Source organism: Perca flavescens, chromosome 1, assembly GCF_004354835.1.
Source record: "Perca flavescens isolate YP-PL-M2 chromosome 1, PFLA_1.0, whole genome shotgun sequence".
Lineage (NCBI taxonomy): Eukaryota > Metazoa > Chordata > Actinopteri > Perciformes > Percidae > Perca > Perca flavescens.
Genome location: NC_041331.1, coordinates 43,855,389 through 43,870,388, shown reverse-complemented (window position 1 = coordinate 43,870,388; position 15,000 = coordinate 43,855,389). Strand labels below are relative to the sequence as shown.

At 41.7% G+C, this 15,000-nt stretch overlaps 1 protein-coding gene across 1 annotated transcript in view; it reads right to left on the bottom strand.

Moving 5' to 3' along the window:
- The window catches only part of LOC114557622 (transient receptor potential cation channel subfamily M member 1), a 53,529-nt gene that overhangs the window by 21,149 nt on the left and 17,380 nt on the right, over positions 1–15,000 (bottom strand). Inside the window, exons 9-14 of the mRNA XM_028581225.1 lie at positions 13,963–14,133; positions 10,151–10,285; positions 6,742–6,792; positions 4,358–4,498; positions 1,240–1,269; positions 1–58 (exon numbers count right to left, since the gene is read on the bottom strand). The exon at positions 1–58 is cut by the window's left edge and continues 235 nt beyond it. Coding sequence (XP_028437026.1) covers positions 1–58; positions 1,240–1,269; positions 4,358–4,498; positions 6,742–6,792; positions 10,151–10,285; positions 13,963–14,133 — 586 coding nt within the window. The remainder of the gene's footprint in view (positions 59–1,239; positions 1,270–4,357; positions 4,499–6,741; positions 6,793–10,150; positions 10,286–13,962; positions 14,134–15,000) is intronic.

Here is a 15,000-nt window from a genome sequence, read left to right as displayed (position 1 = left end):
CTTCCTCTTCCTTCTTATTCTTCTTCTTTGCTTTCCCCTTCGCACGCGGCTCGTCGTCCTAAAGCCGGGGTCAGAAACCTTTAAGCTCTTCTTTCTTATTTTGATTTTGATTTTTTTTTTTGACCAATTTCTCGCCCCCAGATCAAACATAGGCGTTGGCGTAGAAATCACACAAATCCGTCCAGGATTCAATTCCCTGTTTTCTTCCGATATTTTTTAATTTTGTTTTTTTTCATGTTGACATCCTAAGTCTTTGACGCAATGACTGTTGACATTTTATTCGGTTCATATTTCTCTTCCATCACTTCTGACTACACCTCGGATTAAAAAAAATAAATAAAAGGCAAATATGGTCATTTTTCTGCTAAAGAACTGCTATAGTTTGAAGCTAGTTGGCATACCAACTTAACATTTATTTTGTTCTTACTTGTTAATAGTGTAACTGTTATTTGTTAAATTATTGTAGTTATGTGTTAGGTGACTTAGGTTTACTTATTATTTATTTAAGTACTTTTTCAGTTTTTCAAAAATCGGTTCGGCATCGGAATCTTAAAAATCCAAATGGTGCCCAACCCTAGTGATGAACCCTAACCCCCTAACCCTAACTCTTATTGTTGCTGACACTTTCTATCTTTATGCTGCTAAGTGAGTGATTGATGTCATCTTAATTTCGTTGTGTAGTGATATGCAATGACATTAAACAATCTATGTAAAGTCAAGTATTGGAAGACGCGGCCTACAAAGATGTTGACGTCATGTAAACATCTTTTGTTTGCTTCCATAAGTGCAACGTGAAACCAGCCCATAACTAACCGATTGTACCAAAACTACAGATATTCTGATACCGATACCATGATCTGAAAAGCCTATAATGGTGAGTACTGCAGTTTATGCACTGATCTGATACCACGTAATTTAGCCCCGAAGTAAAACTAGTAGTAGTTTATTGATGTTCATTGGCCCTTATGACTCGCTGTCAAACTGGATAATAGAAGAAAGTTCTGTGAGCCAAACCGAACAACAGAGATAGAAATCATATCACATCCATCCCGGGATAGTAGTATACAGCTGTTATAACATATGTTAATATATGTAGTATACAGCTGTTATAACATGTGTTAATATATGTAGTATACAGCTGTTATAACATATGTTAATATATGTATTCTTTAACACTCTGGTATGATATTAGTACTCAGTATTTCTGACAGACAGCAGGAAATATTACAAACAACATACCTCCATTCCAAGAAGCTTCAGAGCTTTCGGCTGTAAGAGAAGAAATATGAACAGGATCAGTTTATTGTTCCAGAAATGTATTAATATTATATTCATACTGTGGCTGTGTCTCAAACCGCCTACTTGCACACTTCAAACACTTAGTTTTAAAGGGACAGTACACTTATAACAGGGTCTCTTAAAGAGACAGTACACTTAGAACAACAGGGTCTCTTAAAGAGACAGTACACTAAGAACAATGTAGTGTGTCTCAAACTGCCTACTTGCACACTTCAAACTCTTAGTTTTAAGTATATAGTGTAGATAACGCAAAAAGTACAAAGATGACCCCCTAAAAATGGTCAAAAAGTTCAGTGTGGAACAATGGACCCTACTCGCACTACACACTTGATTTTATTTTATTGTATTTTATTTTATGTTAATTTCAGAATGTTTTCATGTTACATGTTGTTTATGTTGTGAAGCAACAGATTGTAGCACTATGCCCAAGACGAATTTCCCCTCAGGGACAATAAAGTGTCTTCTATTCTATTCACTAAACAGGCGCGATCTTGACTACAAAGCGGAAAGGGGAGGGACCAGGGACGTCGACCGGCAGCTGATTGGACGAATGCGTCACGTGGGTCTGGCTGCTACCGACTTTCCAAACCGACCATAATATAATAATTAGGGCTGTCAAACGATACATTTTTTTAATCGCTGAATTTTTATAGTTAATCGCGATTAATTTCATGTTTTATCACATGATTAAAATTCTATTATTTTACATTTCAGAACGTTTTTTAAGTACGTATTAACAATGGAAAGCAGTTCTTACCAGTGTATCTTGATTGGGAATCAAATAAATGCAAAGAAAGTGACTTTATGAACTTGACTTTAAGATTTGTATTAGTTTATTATTTATTTACTGTAAACAAAAGAAAAATGTATGAATAAAGTCACACATTTTAATCTAGAGTCAATATCGTGTGCAGTAACTCCTAAATAATGTTGATGACTCACTGATGTCCAGTGATCACCGGTTCATGAGACAGCGTTTCCCCGTGGAGTTCAGGCTGGGTGTGGGTGGGGCTGCTGGCCCCCTCGACGAGAATGGGACGGGTCAGAACATGCCAACTGTAGTACTTCTTTAAGACCCGAGTCTTCTACGATGCTGACAGGTCTGCAGTTAGTTGCCCCCCATTTCGCAAGAGCTGTAGTCATTTTTGGGATTTGGTTTCATCAACAGGTCGGCGAGTAGCACTCTCCAAAATAGAGCTTTGCCTGAGCCCACTAGCATCAACCTGAGCCCCGTTAACTGGACTATGCTGAGCTCGTAGCTGGTAGCCCAAGCTTGACGTGTTTTGGTGATATTTTAATTCGGCTTTGCACAATGTGCATATGGCTTTCGTCTTGTCTATGAGCCGTCGGGAGTTTTGGAAAATAAAAAGCGCCATTCTGAATGGTGTTGCTGCTGCATTTCTCCATCATGCCTGCAGCCTGCAGCAGCAGGATGTGTTAGGAGGAAGTCGCGAAGCCGAGTGAAGTGTAAAATAAATTAATAAATGGCGGCATGCGATTAATGCAATTAAAAAAAATTCACGTGTTATGCTCAGGCCTTAATCGCATCAATGTTGTAGTAGTATTCTCTAGTAATATTATATGTAGTAGATTTTGAGACTCACTCTCTTGAGGCCATATAGGTTGTTGTAGTAGTATTATATGTAATATTATATGTAGTACTCACTCCCTTGAGTCCATACAGGTTGTTGTAGTAGTATTATATGTAGTATTATAGGCAAGGCAATTTTATTTGTATAGCACAGTTCAGTAGCAATGCGATTCAAAGTGCTTTACACAAGACATAAAAACACGGTCAAAAATTCATACAAATTGGTAACAGATAGAAAGCAGTTAATACGAAAAAAAAATGAATTAAGAAAAGGCAGTGTTAAAAAGACAGGTCTTCAGCCTTGATTTAAAAGAGCTGAGATTAGGTGCCGAACTACAGTTTAGCGGTAGTTTGTTCCAGATGTACGGACCATAGAAGCTGAACACAGCTTCCCCCTTTGTTGTTCCGACTCTGGGGATGGCAAGCAGACCCGTCCCTGATGATCTCAAGGATCTCAGCGGCTCATAGTGTGGTAGCAGATTCAAAAGGTAAATTAGTCCTAAACTGTTTCGTGACTTATAAACTAACATGAGTATTTTTGAAATCTATTCTTTGGTCCTCAGGAAGCCAGAGTAAGGACTTCAGAACTGGAGTGATGTGATCTATTTTCTTGGTGTTGGTAAGGACTCGTGCAGCAGCGTTCTGAATCAGCTGCAGCTGTTTAATAGACTTTTTAGGAATACCTGTAAAGACACCGTTGCAGTAGTCAAGTCTACTGAAGATAAAAGCATGGATACGTTCTTACAAATCCTGTTGGCACATAAGTCCTTATATGTAGTACTCACCCTCTTGAGGCCGTACAGGTTTTTGTAGTATTATTATATGTAGTATTATATGTAGTACTCACCCTCTTGAGGCCGTACAGGTTGTTGTAGTATTATTATATGTAGTATTATATGTAGTACTCACCCTCTTGAGGCCGTACAGGTTGTTGTAGTATTATTATATGTAGTATTATATGTAGTACTCACCCTCTTGAGGCCGTACAGGTTGTTGTAGTATTATTATATGTAGTATTATATGTAGTACTCACCCTCTTGAGGCTGTACAGGTTGTTGTAGTATTATTATATGTAGTATTATATGTAGTACTCACCCTCTTGAGGCTGTACAGGTTGTTGTAGTATTATTATATGTAGTATTATATGTAGTACTCACCCTCTTGAGGCCGTACAGGTTGTTGTAGTATTATTATATGTAGTATTATATGTAGTACTCACCCTCTTGAGGCCGTACAGGTTGTTGTAGTATTATTATATGTAGTATTATATGTAGTACTCACCCTCTTGAGGCCGTACAGGTTGTTGTAGTATTATTATATGTAGTATTATATGTAGTACTCACCCTCTTGAGGCCGTACAGGTTGTTGTAGTATTATTATATGTAGTATTATATGTAGTACTCACCCTCTTGAGGCCGTACAGTTTGTTGTAGTATTATTATATGTAGTATTATATGTAGTACTCACCCTCTTGAGGCCGTACAGGTTGTTGTACAGCGTCCTGAAGGTCTTGCGGGTGTAGTTGCAGCGGTAAGCTCCGCCCATCAGGAGCTCCAACACCAGGCCGATATCAATCAGCGTGATCTGGTAGTCGGGGGGGAGGTTCCCCTGAAACACACACAACATGTATCTCAGTATTTATAAAAACCTTGATGGTGTTGTCTTCTATTGGACGGTGCAACTGTCTTCCTCCCGGGTCAAAACTCAACATTTTCATGACGTTTTTTTCTCTGCCTGCAGCCTGGTTTCACAGAATCCCCCGAAATGATCACAAACTCTTAACACCATGTTAGTTGGTGATGGCCACCACGGAAAACAATGCCAGTGTAAAGTCAATGAGAAGATGACGTAGCATTAAGAGCGACTATGGTAGCCAGTAGTTTGAAAGGCCGAAAATTGGCATAGGGAGGTTGGTCGGGGGGGTGGATGGGTCAAACAACACAGGACTTTCAAGCAGGAGACCGAGGATCATGTCCCACGTGTCACGTTTCCTAAACACAAACATCTGTTCTTCTTTACCTAAACCCAACTGTCCCGTTCTACTTTACCTAAACCCAACCATGCTGTTCTTCTTTATCTAAACCCAACTGTCCCGTTCTACTTTACCTAAACCCAACTGTCCCGTTCTTCTTTATCTAAACCCAACTGTCCCGTTCTTCTTTATCTAAACCCAACTGTCCCGTTCTTCTTTATCTAAACCCAACTGTCCCGTTCTTCTTTATCTAAACCCAACTGTCCCGTTCTTCTTTACCTAAACCCAACTGTCCTGTTCTTCTTTACCTAAACCCAACTGTCCTGTTCTTCTTTACCTAAACCCAACTGTCCTGTTCTTCTTTATCTAAACCCAACTGTCCATCTAAACCCAACTGTCCCGTTCTTCTTTATCTAAACCCAACTGTCCCGTTCTTCTTTATCTAAACCCAACTGTCCCGTTCTTCTTTATCTAAACCCAACTGTCCCGTTCTTCTTTATCTAAACCCAACTGTCCCGTTCTTCTTTATCTAAACCCAACTGTCCCGTTCTTCTTTACCTAAACCCTGTCCCCAACTTTCCCTAAACCCAACTGTCCTTCTTCTTTATCTAAACCCAACTGTCCCGTTCTTCTTTATCTAAACCCAACTGTCCCGTTCTTCTTTATCTAAACCCAACTGTCCTGTTCTTCTTTACCTAAACCCAACTGTCCCGTTCTTCTTTACCTAAACCCAACTGTCCCGTTCTTCTTTATCTAAACCCAACTGTCCCGTTCTTCTTTACCTAAACCCAACTGTCCTGTTCTTCTTTATCTAAACCCAACTGTCCCGTTCTTCTTTACCTAAACCCAACTGTCCCGTTCTTCTTTACCTAAACCCAACTGTCCCGTTCTTCTTTATCTAAACCCAACCATGCTGTTCTTCTTAACCTAAACCCAACTGTCCCGTTCTTCTTTACCTAAACCCAACTGTCCTGTTCTTCTTTACCTAAACCCAACCATGCTGTTCTTCTTAACCTAAACCCAACTGTCCCGTTCTTCTTTACCTAAACCCAACTGTCCCGTTCTTCTTTACCTAAACCCAACCATGCTGTTCTTCTTAACCTAAACCCAACTGTCCCGTTCTTCTTTATCTAAACCCAACTGTCCCGTTCTTCTTTACCTAAACCCAACTGTCCTGTTTTTCTTTATCTAAAAACAACCGTCCCATTCTTCTTTATCTAAACCCAACTGTCCTGTTGTTGTCCTGCATGTCATGGAACCGTAAGCCCACCCATGACCTTTCCTTTAACTTAAGGGGTCGTGTTTATTTCAAGGAATTCTTCCATGGGCCCATCAAGGAATTTTTGCGATTCCATGAAACTGCCAAAGATTTTGAGTTAAAGGGCCGTGTTCATTTCATGGGATTCTGTGAGATCAGGTTGCTTTTTTCAATGTTTTTGACCAATTTTTTGACCCATTTCACACTTGCTTTCACTACCATGTCACACTAACAACAACTTATTACTAGTTTTACACTTATTTTTGGAATTCCTGGTCAATAATAAACCTAATTTATAGAAAATTATACCTAATCCTGGAGATAGAAAAGCAGAAATTATGAATTATTCAGACTAAAAATAAAGGAAGGATAATCACAGACTGGTATAGCATAAGTCAAGCTTCAGCGAGGATACTGTTTCAAAACATTTAGAGATTTCTTTTTCAAATGCTGAAAAAGTACAGTAGAAATCCGATCTTCTGTCTTTGCGATGCACATTGTATGGGATCATTTGTGTTATTTTTGGGTAATTACAACTAGGTAGTAACAAAGAAACCCATATTTCTGAGACAGACATTTAGAAAACAACACAAGGGTTAAACATGTTTAGAAGTCACTCACCTTTTTCACGTCTCTGACCACAAAGTGTAGCGTGTTGGCTGGTCCCAACTTCTGCAGGAGACAAAAGGCAAAACAAACAGATGATGCCTGTAGCACGCCCGAATGCACCTGAACACACATCCCTGTAAGACCAGCACACCCAGAATCCATCTGAACACACCTCCCTGTAAGACCAGCACGCCCAGAATGCACCTGAACACATCTCCCTGCGTCCATGTGTACGCAAGGTAACGTAACCCCATTTGTACAGGTCCTATCCCCTGACCAATCGGCTATTCTAACCTTAACCACATGAGGTCAAATGCCTAAATCCAACCAATCGACTTGCTTCGTAGGGCGGGTCTTGGCGTGGCCATAGTGGGATTCGTAACTATGCGCACGCCCATGGGCCACAGATGGGCGCAGGTGTATTTGCTATTTAAACGACGCGGGTGCTGGACGGGAAACTGACAACAGCGTCGGTCTTAAACCAGCAAAGACACTTGGGTCGGGCTTTGTGCTGCACTACGTGCAGGATAGGGCCCTAAACATTTACAATACATTCACATGGAAATATACAAAACCAAAACGTATATCTAAATACAATATATCTGATGTCTGTTAAAGATGATATGGTTTCTTAAGTGACTGTCTGGTTTGTTCCTCCACACAGGAAGGGGTGGGACATGTTCTCTTGATTTTAAAGGTTATGTTAAAACCATAAAACATGAGTCCATCCACACGGGCAAATGTTTTAATTAATGGCACTTTTATTTAATTTAAATGCACTTGAGTTGTCACTGCCTCTTTTGTGTTTGTTTTGTGATTGTACATTTTGTTCTGCTATCTTGTTCTCTCTTGAAAAATAGATTTTATATCTCAATGACACTATCCTGGTTGAATAAAAAAAAAAAAAATACATGTGTGATTACCACTGCAGCTGTCAGTGATTACAGACTCATGGTTGTTCTAATTGGACTTGTTTAACCCCCCAGGCAGATGTGTGAACATTATAATAATAATGATATTTGATAATAACGGCAGTGGGGAGCAGCACTTTAATCTGACAATAATGTGACGGGCATGTTTTAAGAGCTTTTCTGAGTGAAGCAGATAAAGATTAGTGATATAAGAGAAGATGAAGAGCAGCGCTGAAAGGATGTTAATCTGCAGATTAAAATGTCAACAACATCATAGAGGGTAAAACACAACGCTTTTGTTTCATAACTCTTCTTCACAACGATAAGAGAAACCTTTCAAACTCCTCGCACTGATAACAAATGATCCATAATCAGATGGAAGGATAGGTTTAGATGAACGGTTACTGTGTGTGTGTGTGTGTGTGTGTGTGTGTGTGTGTGTGTGTGTGTGTGTGTGTGTGTGTGTGTCTGTGTGTGTGTCTGTGTGTCTGTGTGTGTGTGTGTGTGTGTGTGTGTCTGTGTGTGTCTGTGTGTGTGTCTGTGTGTGTCTGTGTGTGTCTGTGTGTGTGTCTGTGTGTGTATGTGTCTGTGAATGTGTGCGTGTGTGTGTGTGTCTGTGTGTGTGTGTCAGGCGCGTAGTCCATGTAGTACACTCTGAACACCACAGTATGGAGCTGACAAACTCCAGGATTACCGTATACCACTAAGAAACTCCAGGATTACTGTATACCCACTAAGAAACTCCAGTATTACCGTATACCCACTAAGAAACTCCAGGATTACCGTATACCCACTAAGAAACTCCAGGATTACCGTATACCCACTAAGAAACTCCAGGATTACCGTATACCCACTAAGAAAACTTCAGGATTACCGTATACCCACTAAGAAAGCTTCAGGATTACCGTATACCCACTAAGAAACACCAGTATTACCGTATGCCCACTAAGAAACTCCAGGATTACCGTATACCCACTAAAAAACTCCAGGATTACCGTATACCCACTAAGAAACACCAGTATTACCGTATACCCACTAAGAAACACCAGTATTACCGTATACCCACTAAGAAAATCCAGGATTACTGTATACCCACTAAGAAACTCCAGGATTACTGTATACCCACTAAGAAACACCAGTATTACCGTATACCCACTAAGAAACTCCAGGATTACCGTATACCCACTAAGAAACTCCAGGATTACCATATACCCACTGAGAAACTTCAGGATTACTGTATACCCACTAAGAAACTCCAGTATTACCGTATACCCACTAAGAAACTCCAGTATTACCATATACCCACTAAGAAAGCTTCAGGACTTCCGTATACCCACTAAGAAACTTCAGGATTACTGTAAACCCACTAAGAAACTCCAGAATTACCGTAAACCCACTAAGAAACTCCAGGATTACTGTATACCCACTAAGAAACTCCAGGATTACCATATACCCACTAAGAAACTCCAGGATTACCGTATACCCACTAAGAAACTCCAGGATTACTGTATACCCACTAAGACACTCCAGGATTACTGTATACCCACTAAGAAACTCCAGGATTACCGTATACCCACTAAGAAACTCCAGGATTACCGTATACCCACTAAGAAACTCCAGTATTATCGTATACCCACTAAGAAACTCCAGGATTACCGTATACCCACTAAGAAACTCCAGGATTACCGTATACCCACTAAGAAACTCCAGTATTACCGTATACCCACTAAGAAACTCCAGGATTACCGTATAACCACTAAGAAACTCCAAGATTACGTATACCCACTAAGAAACTCCAGTATTACCGTATACCACTAAGAAACTCCAGGATTACTGTATACCAACTAAGAAACTCCAGTATTATCGTATACCCACTAAGAAACTCCAGGATTACCGTATACCCACTAAGAAACTCCAGTATTATCGTATACCCACTAAGAAACTCCAGGATTACCGTATACCCACTAAGAAACTCCAGTATTATCGTATACCCACTAAGAAACTCCAGGATTACCGTATACCCACAAAGAAACTCCAGGATTACCGTATACCCACTAAGAAACTCCAGGATTACCGTATACCCACTAAGAAACTCCAGTATTATCGTATACCCACTAAGAAACTCCAGGATTACCGTATACCCACTAAGAAACTCCAGGATTACCGTATACCCACTAAGAAAACAGTGTTTGTGTAAGACTTGGGTGTGCGTATTTGACTAGGGATTAAGGCGTCCTTCCTCAAGAAAACATTTTGTTTCTTTGTAGTCGTGCTGTGTCTCTTTTTAGACATTTATTTATCTTTGTGGTAGTTTTGCGTCTCTTTCTAACATAATTTTGGACCGTTATCACCATATCTAAAATATTGGAAAAACTAGAGCACATAAAACATAAATGTAGGATTGTAGGGTATAAGGTAACATAGTGTGTTAGCGCTGCTGTAGGCTAACGTGGAGTTAGTTATACTATAGGGTAACGTGGTGTGTCAGTAGTGTCTCCCGTGCATCTCACCGTGTTGTACAGCTCCTCCAGACGAGGAATGGTCAGGAAGTGATGGATGTTGACTCCGTTCTCGATCAGCAGCTTCACAAAGTCCACCCGGTCCAACACTAGAGCATCCATCATGGCCTGTTCCAGAGAGTTCACCTGGCGACACATCACCATTATCATCATCTTCATCATCACCATCATCATTAGTTAGCTGACTAGCCTGCAAGAATTACTGACAAAAATGTGGAAAGAATTTCGACAAATGTGACAAAAACCTCAAAAACAGCGACAAAAACAACAAAATATGTCAAAAAAAGCAAGACAAAAACATCAACACAGTGACCAGCGTTAAGCTATCGGTTGAGTTTAAAGACTTCGGTAAAGGTTAGCTGTCGCTTCAGCTGTGTAGCTGCTGTACTGCTCACCCCGTTTTTACACAATGCTAACCACCACCTGCAAGAACAAACTCACTAAAGTCACACATATTGTCTCCAAGATAATCTCCCCACAGCCAGCCTATCACACAGCCAGCCTATCACACAGCCAGCCTATCAGACAGCCAGCCTATCAGACAGCCAGCCTATCAGACAGCCAGCATATCAGACAGCCAGCATATCAGACAGCCATCACACAGCCAGCCTATCAGACAGCCATCACACAGCCAGCCTATCAGACAGCCATCACACAGCCAGCCTATCAGACAGCCATCACACAGCCAGCCTATCAGACAGCCAGCCTATCAGACAGCCAGCATATCACACAGCCAGCCTATCAGACAGCCAGCATATCACACAGCCAGCCTATCAGACAGCCAGCCTATCACACAGCCAGCCTATCAGACAGCCATCACACAGCCAGCCTATCAGACAGCCATCACACAGCCAGCCTATCAGACAGCCAGCCTATCAGACAGCCAGCATATCACACAGCCAGCCTATCAGACAGCCAGCATATCACACAGCCAGCCTATCAGACAGCCAGCCTATCACACAGCCAGCCTATCAGACAGCCAGCCTATCACACAGCCAGCCTATCAGACAGCCAGCCTATCAGACAGCCAGCCTATCAGACAGCCATCACACAGCCAGCCTATCAGACAGTCAGCCTATCAGACAGCCAGCCTATCACACAGCCAGCCAATCAGACAGCCATCACACAGCCAGCCTATCAGACAGCCAGCCTATCACACAGCCAGCCTATCAGACAGTCAGCCTATCAGACAGCCAGCCTATCAGACAGCCATCACACAGCCAGCCTATCAGACAGGCAGCCTATCACACAGCCAGCCTATCACACAGTCAGCCTATCAGACAGCCATCACACAGCCAGCCTATCACACAGTCAGCCTATCAGCCTACTTCAAATCTGAAGAAACACGTGGAGGTAAGTTTACCGTTAACGTTAACATTACAGGAACATGCTTGGCATCGTTCAAACATTGCTAGCTATCCAATGATGATAAACTAATGGTTTTAGTTATTCCACCATTTAGAGATATGTTCAGAGTACAGAAAGTACTAAGTAATTAATATAACACTTTTAGTTAGTTCACAGAGGAATGCTTTAATGAGAGCGAAAATATTTCTTAGATGTATTGAAATAATAAAGAGGAAAATAATAATTGATCAATTCTGTGGCAGTGTCTTTGACTTAAGGTGCATATTTATTGAAGTGTTCTAAGTAATCCTAAAGTAATCAGATTACATTACATGTTTTGGGTAATCCAACTGATTACGTTACTGATTTCAAAAATTGTCATGTAATTTGTAGCCACTAATGGATTACATTTCAAAGTAATCTGATGCCACCCTGATAGAAGAGCGCCACAGGAAATAGTTCCTGCCTGTGGTCATTAAAGTTTACAACCCCTCCCTCAGAGAGTCACACACCCCCTCTCTGTAATCATCTCATCTCAAACATAGACAATCATTTCTCTTTTTTTTGCTGCACTTTTTGCACATTAACGCTGTACATTTCATATTTTATATATGATTACTGTATATTTGTTTTTATTATATATGTTTAAAGTATTGACAATATGTTTTTTATTGTTTGTATACCTGGAGTGGTAATGAAAATAATTTCCCCCTGGGATTATTAAAGTATTTCTGATTCTGATTCTGAAGCTGACACAGACTGTCCCCTGAACCACTTCTTCCAACTACTCCCATCTAGGGTTGGGTACCGAAACTCGGTTCCACTGTGGAACCAGTTCCTACGCAAACGGTAGTATTCGTGCCGGATTAGAACGCAAATTTTGGTTCCTCATTTTGGTTCCAACTGAAATATTTTCCCTCTGTCGCTCCGGACAGCAGCAGACTCTTTTATCGTTCTCCCTTTTCTGCCGCGGTGTGAAGCGTGTCTGAGCTATTCCTCCCGACATGCACTCTACAATCACTGCTGATAGACGGCTTTTTGTACACGCTCTGAAACGAACGTAAAAATATCACACTTTCTCTGTAGTCTACCGTTAGCTAGCTATCATAAATATAGGCTACTTTTAAAAAATGCCATATTTTCCCTCTGGGCTCACCAAAACAGACGTAAAAGCATATTAACCATTCACTGCATGGGATCGCTAGTAAACGTATTACACTTGCTCTAGTCTATTGTTCAGGACCAGACCCTGAAGCCTGGTGGTGGGGGAGTCTGTCCTTTCAGACTCCTACCTGGGTGTACAGACCTCTGGGACACCGTCTGAGAGAGTTTTCTCCTGTGCAGGACATGCCATAAGTCAGGAGAGGTGTCCTATCTCGCCAGAGAAGGCAAATATGGTCATTTTTCTGCTAAAGAACTGCTAAAGTTTGAAGCTGGTTGGCATACCAACTCAACATTTATTTAGTTGTTACTTGTTAATAGTGTAACTGTTATTTGTTAAATTATTGTAGTCATGTGTTAGGTGACTTAGATTAACTTATTATATGTTGAAGTACTTTAAAACGTTAATATATTGTTAAATTTAAATTTTAAGAAAAACTCCATCAAAAGAACGTTTCTTTGATGTCATTTTTCTGTTTCCAAGAATCTGTTTAGGAATCAGAATCGTTTTAAAAGTACCGGTTCGGATTTGGAATCGTAAAAACCCAAACGGTACCCAACCCTACTCCCATCCAGCCCCAGATACAGAGCACTGGACTGGACTAAAGCCTATTCCATCCCACAGCCATCACAGTGCTGAACACACTGTAACACTGCCACCACCACCTCAGCTGTTAGGTAGCTTCCACATCTGATGTGTCTGTGTTGGGTCCTACTGTCAGCTGTCAGCATTATCGAGTTAATCGCGATGCAATTAAGGGCCGAGCATAAGGTGTTCATTTTATTTAATTGCATTAATCGCATGCCGCCACTTATTAATTTATTTTTCACTTCACTCGGCTTTGTGTGGTGCCTAACAGGCTACTATTTTGACCCTTTGCAGCACCATTACTTATCATCAAGCTGCCATACTTCCTCTAACACATCCTGCTGCTGCAGGCTGAAGGCATGATGGAGAAATGCAGCAGCAACACAACTCTGAATGGTGCTTTTTATTTTCCAAAACTCCCGGACAGCTCGTAGACAAGTCCAAAGCCATAGGCACATTGTGTAAAGCCGAATTAAAATATCACCGAAACACACAAATACCAATCTTAAAGTCAAGTTCAAAAGTAACTTTCTTTGCATTCAATTGATTCCCAATCCAGATACACTGGTAAGAACTGCTTTCCATTGTTAATATGTACTTAAAACAGTTCTGAAATGCAAAATAATAGAATTTTAATTATGTGATAAAACATGCGATTAATATACTGTATATATATCGTTTTGTTCCCGTGTGTTCTGTGTCTCACCCAGCTGAGCAGTTCCAGTTTCCTCGGGTCCGTCTCCTCCGGAGGGTCAGGTTTGGCTTTGCCTCCTTTTCCTTTCTTTCCGCGGGCTTTCCCTTTCCCTCCGGCGCCTCCTGCTGGCGCTCGCTGGGCCGCGGGACTTTTGGGCCGGTCGCTGGTTAGAGAGCTCACCGGCTGCAGAAACATCAGGAATGTACACAAATATGGGGGGGGGTTAACATCTACAGCCAGGATTACAGCCGTCCCTGCTGTTAGCATCTAGCTGCATGTAGCACACGACCAAGACAACCAGCTCGCTATGATGTCATTAGGAGCCCAAAACTGTTGAAATCGGAGCGTTCAGAACAGTAGGAAATCTGAGGATTGGTCTTGGCCATGTTTAACATGAATATCTGACAGGGCCAGGGCTGCGCTTTGTCACCAATCCTGTTTGTAATATTTATGGACAGGATATCGAGGCGTAGTCGGGGTGGGGAGGGGTTGCAGTTTGGTGGGCTGGGGATCTCATCGCTGCTCTTTGCAGATGATGTGGTCCTGATGGCATCATCGGCCTGCGACCTTCAGCACTCACTGGATCGGTTCGCAACCGAGTGTGAAGCGGTTGGGATGAGGATCAGCACCTCTAAATCGGAGGCCATGGTTCTCAGCAGGAAACCGATGGAATGCCTTCTCCAGGTAGGGAATGAGTCCTTACCCCAAGTGAAGGAGTTCAAGTACCTTGGGGTTTTGTTCGCGAGTGAGGGGACAATGGAGCGGGAGATTGGTCGGAGAATCGGCGCAGCGGGTGCGGTATTGCATTCAATCTATCGCACCGTTGTGACGAAAAGAGAGCTGAGCCAGAAGGCAAAGCTCTCGATCTACCGGTCAGTTTTCGTTCCTACCCTCACCTATGGTCATGAAGGCTGGGTCATGACCGAAAGAACGAGATCCAGGGTACAAGCGGCCAAAATGGGTTTCCTCAGGAGGGTGGCTGGCGTCTCCCTTAGAGATAGGGTGAGAAGCTCAGTCATCCGTGAGGAGCTCGGAGTAGAGCCGCTGCTC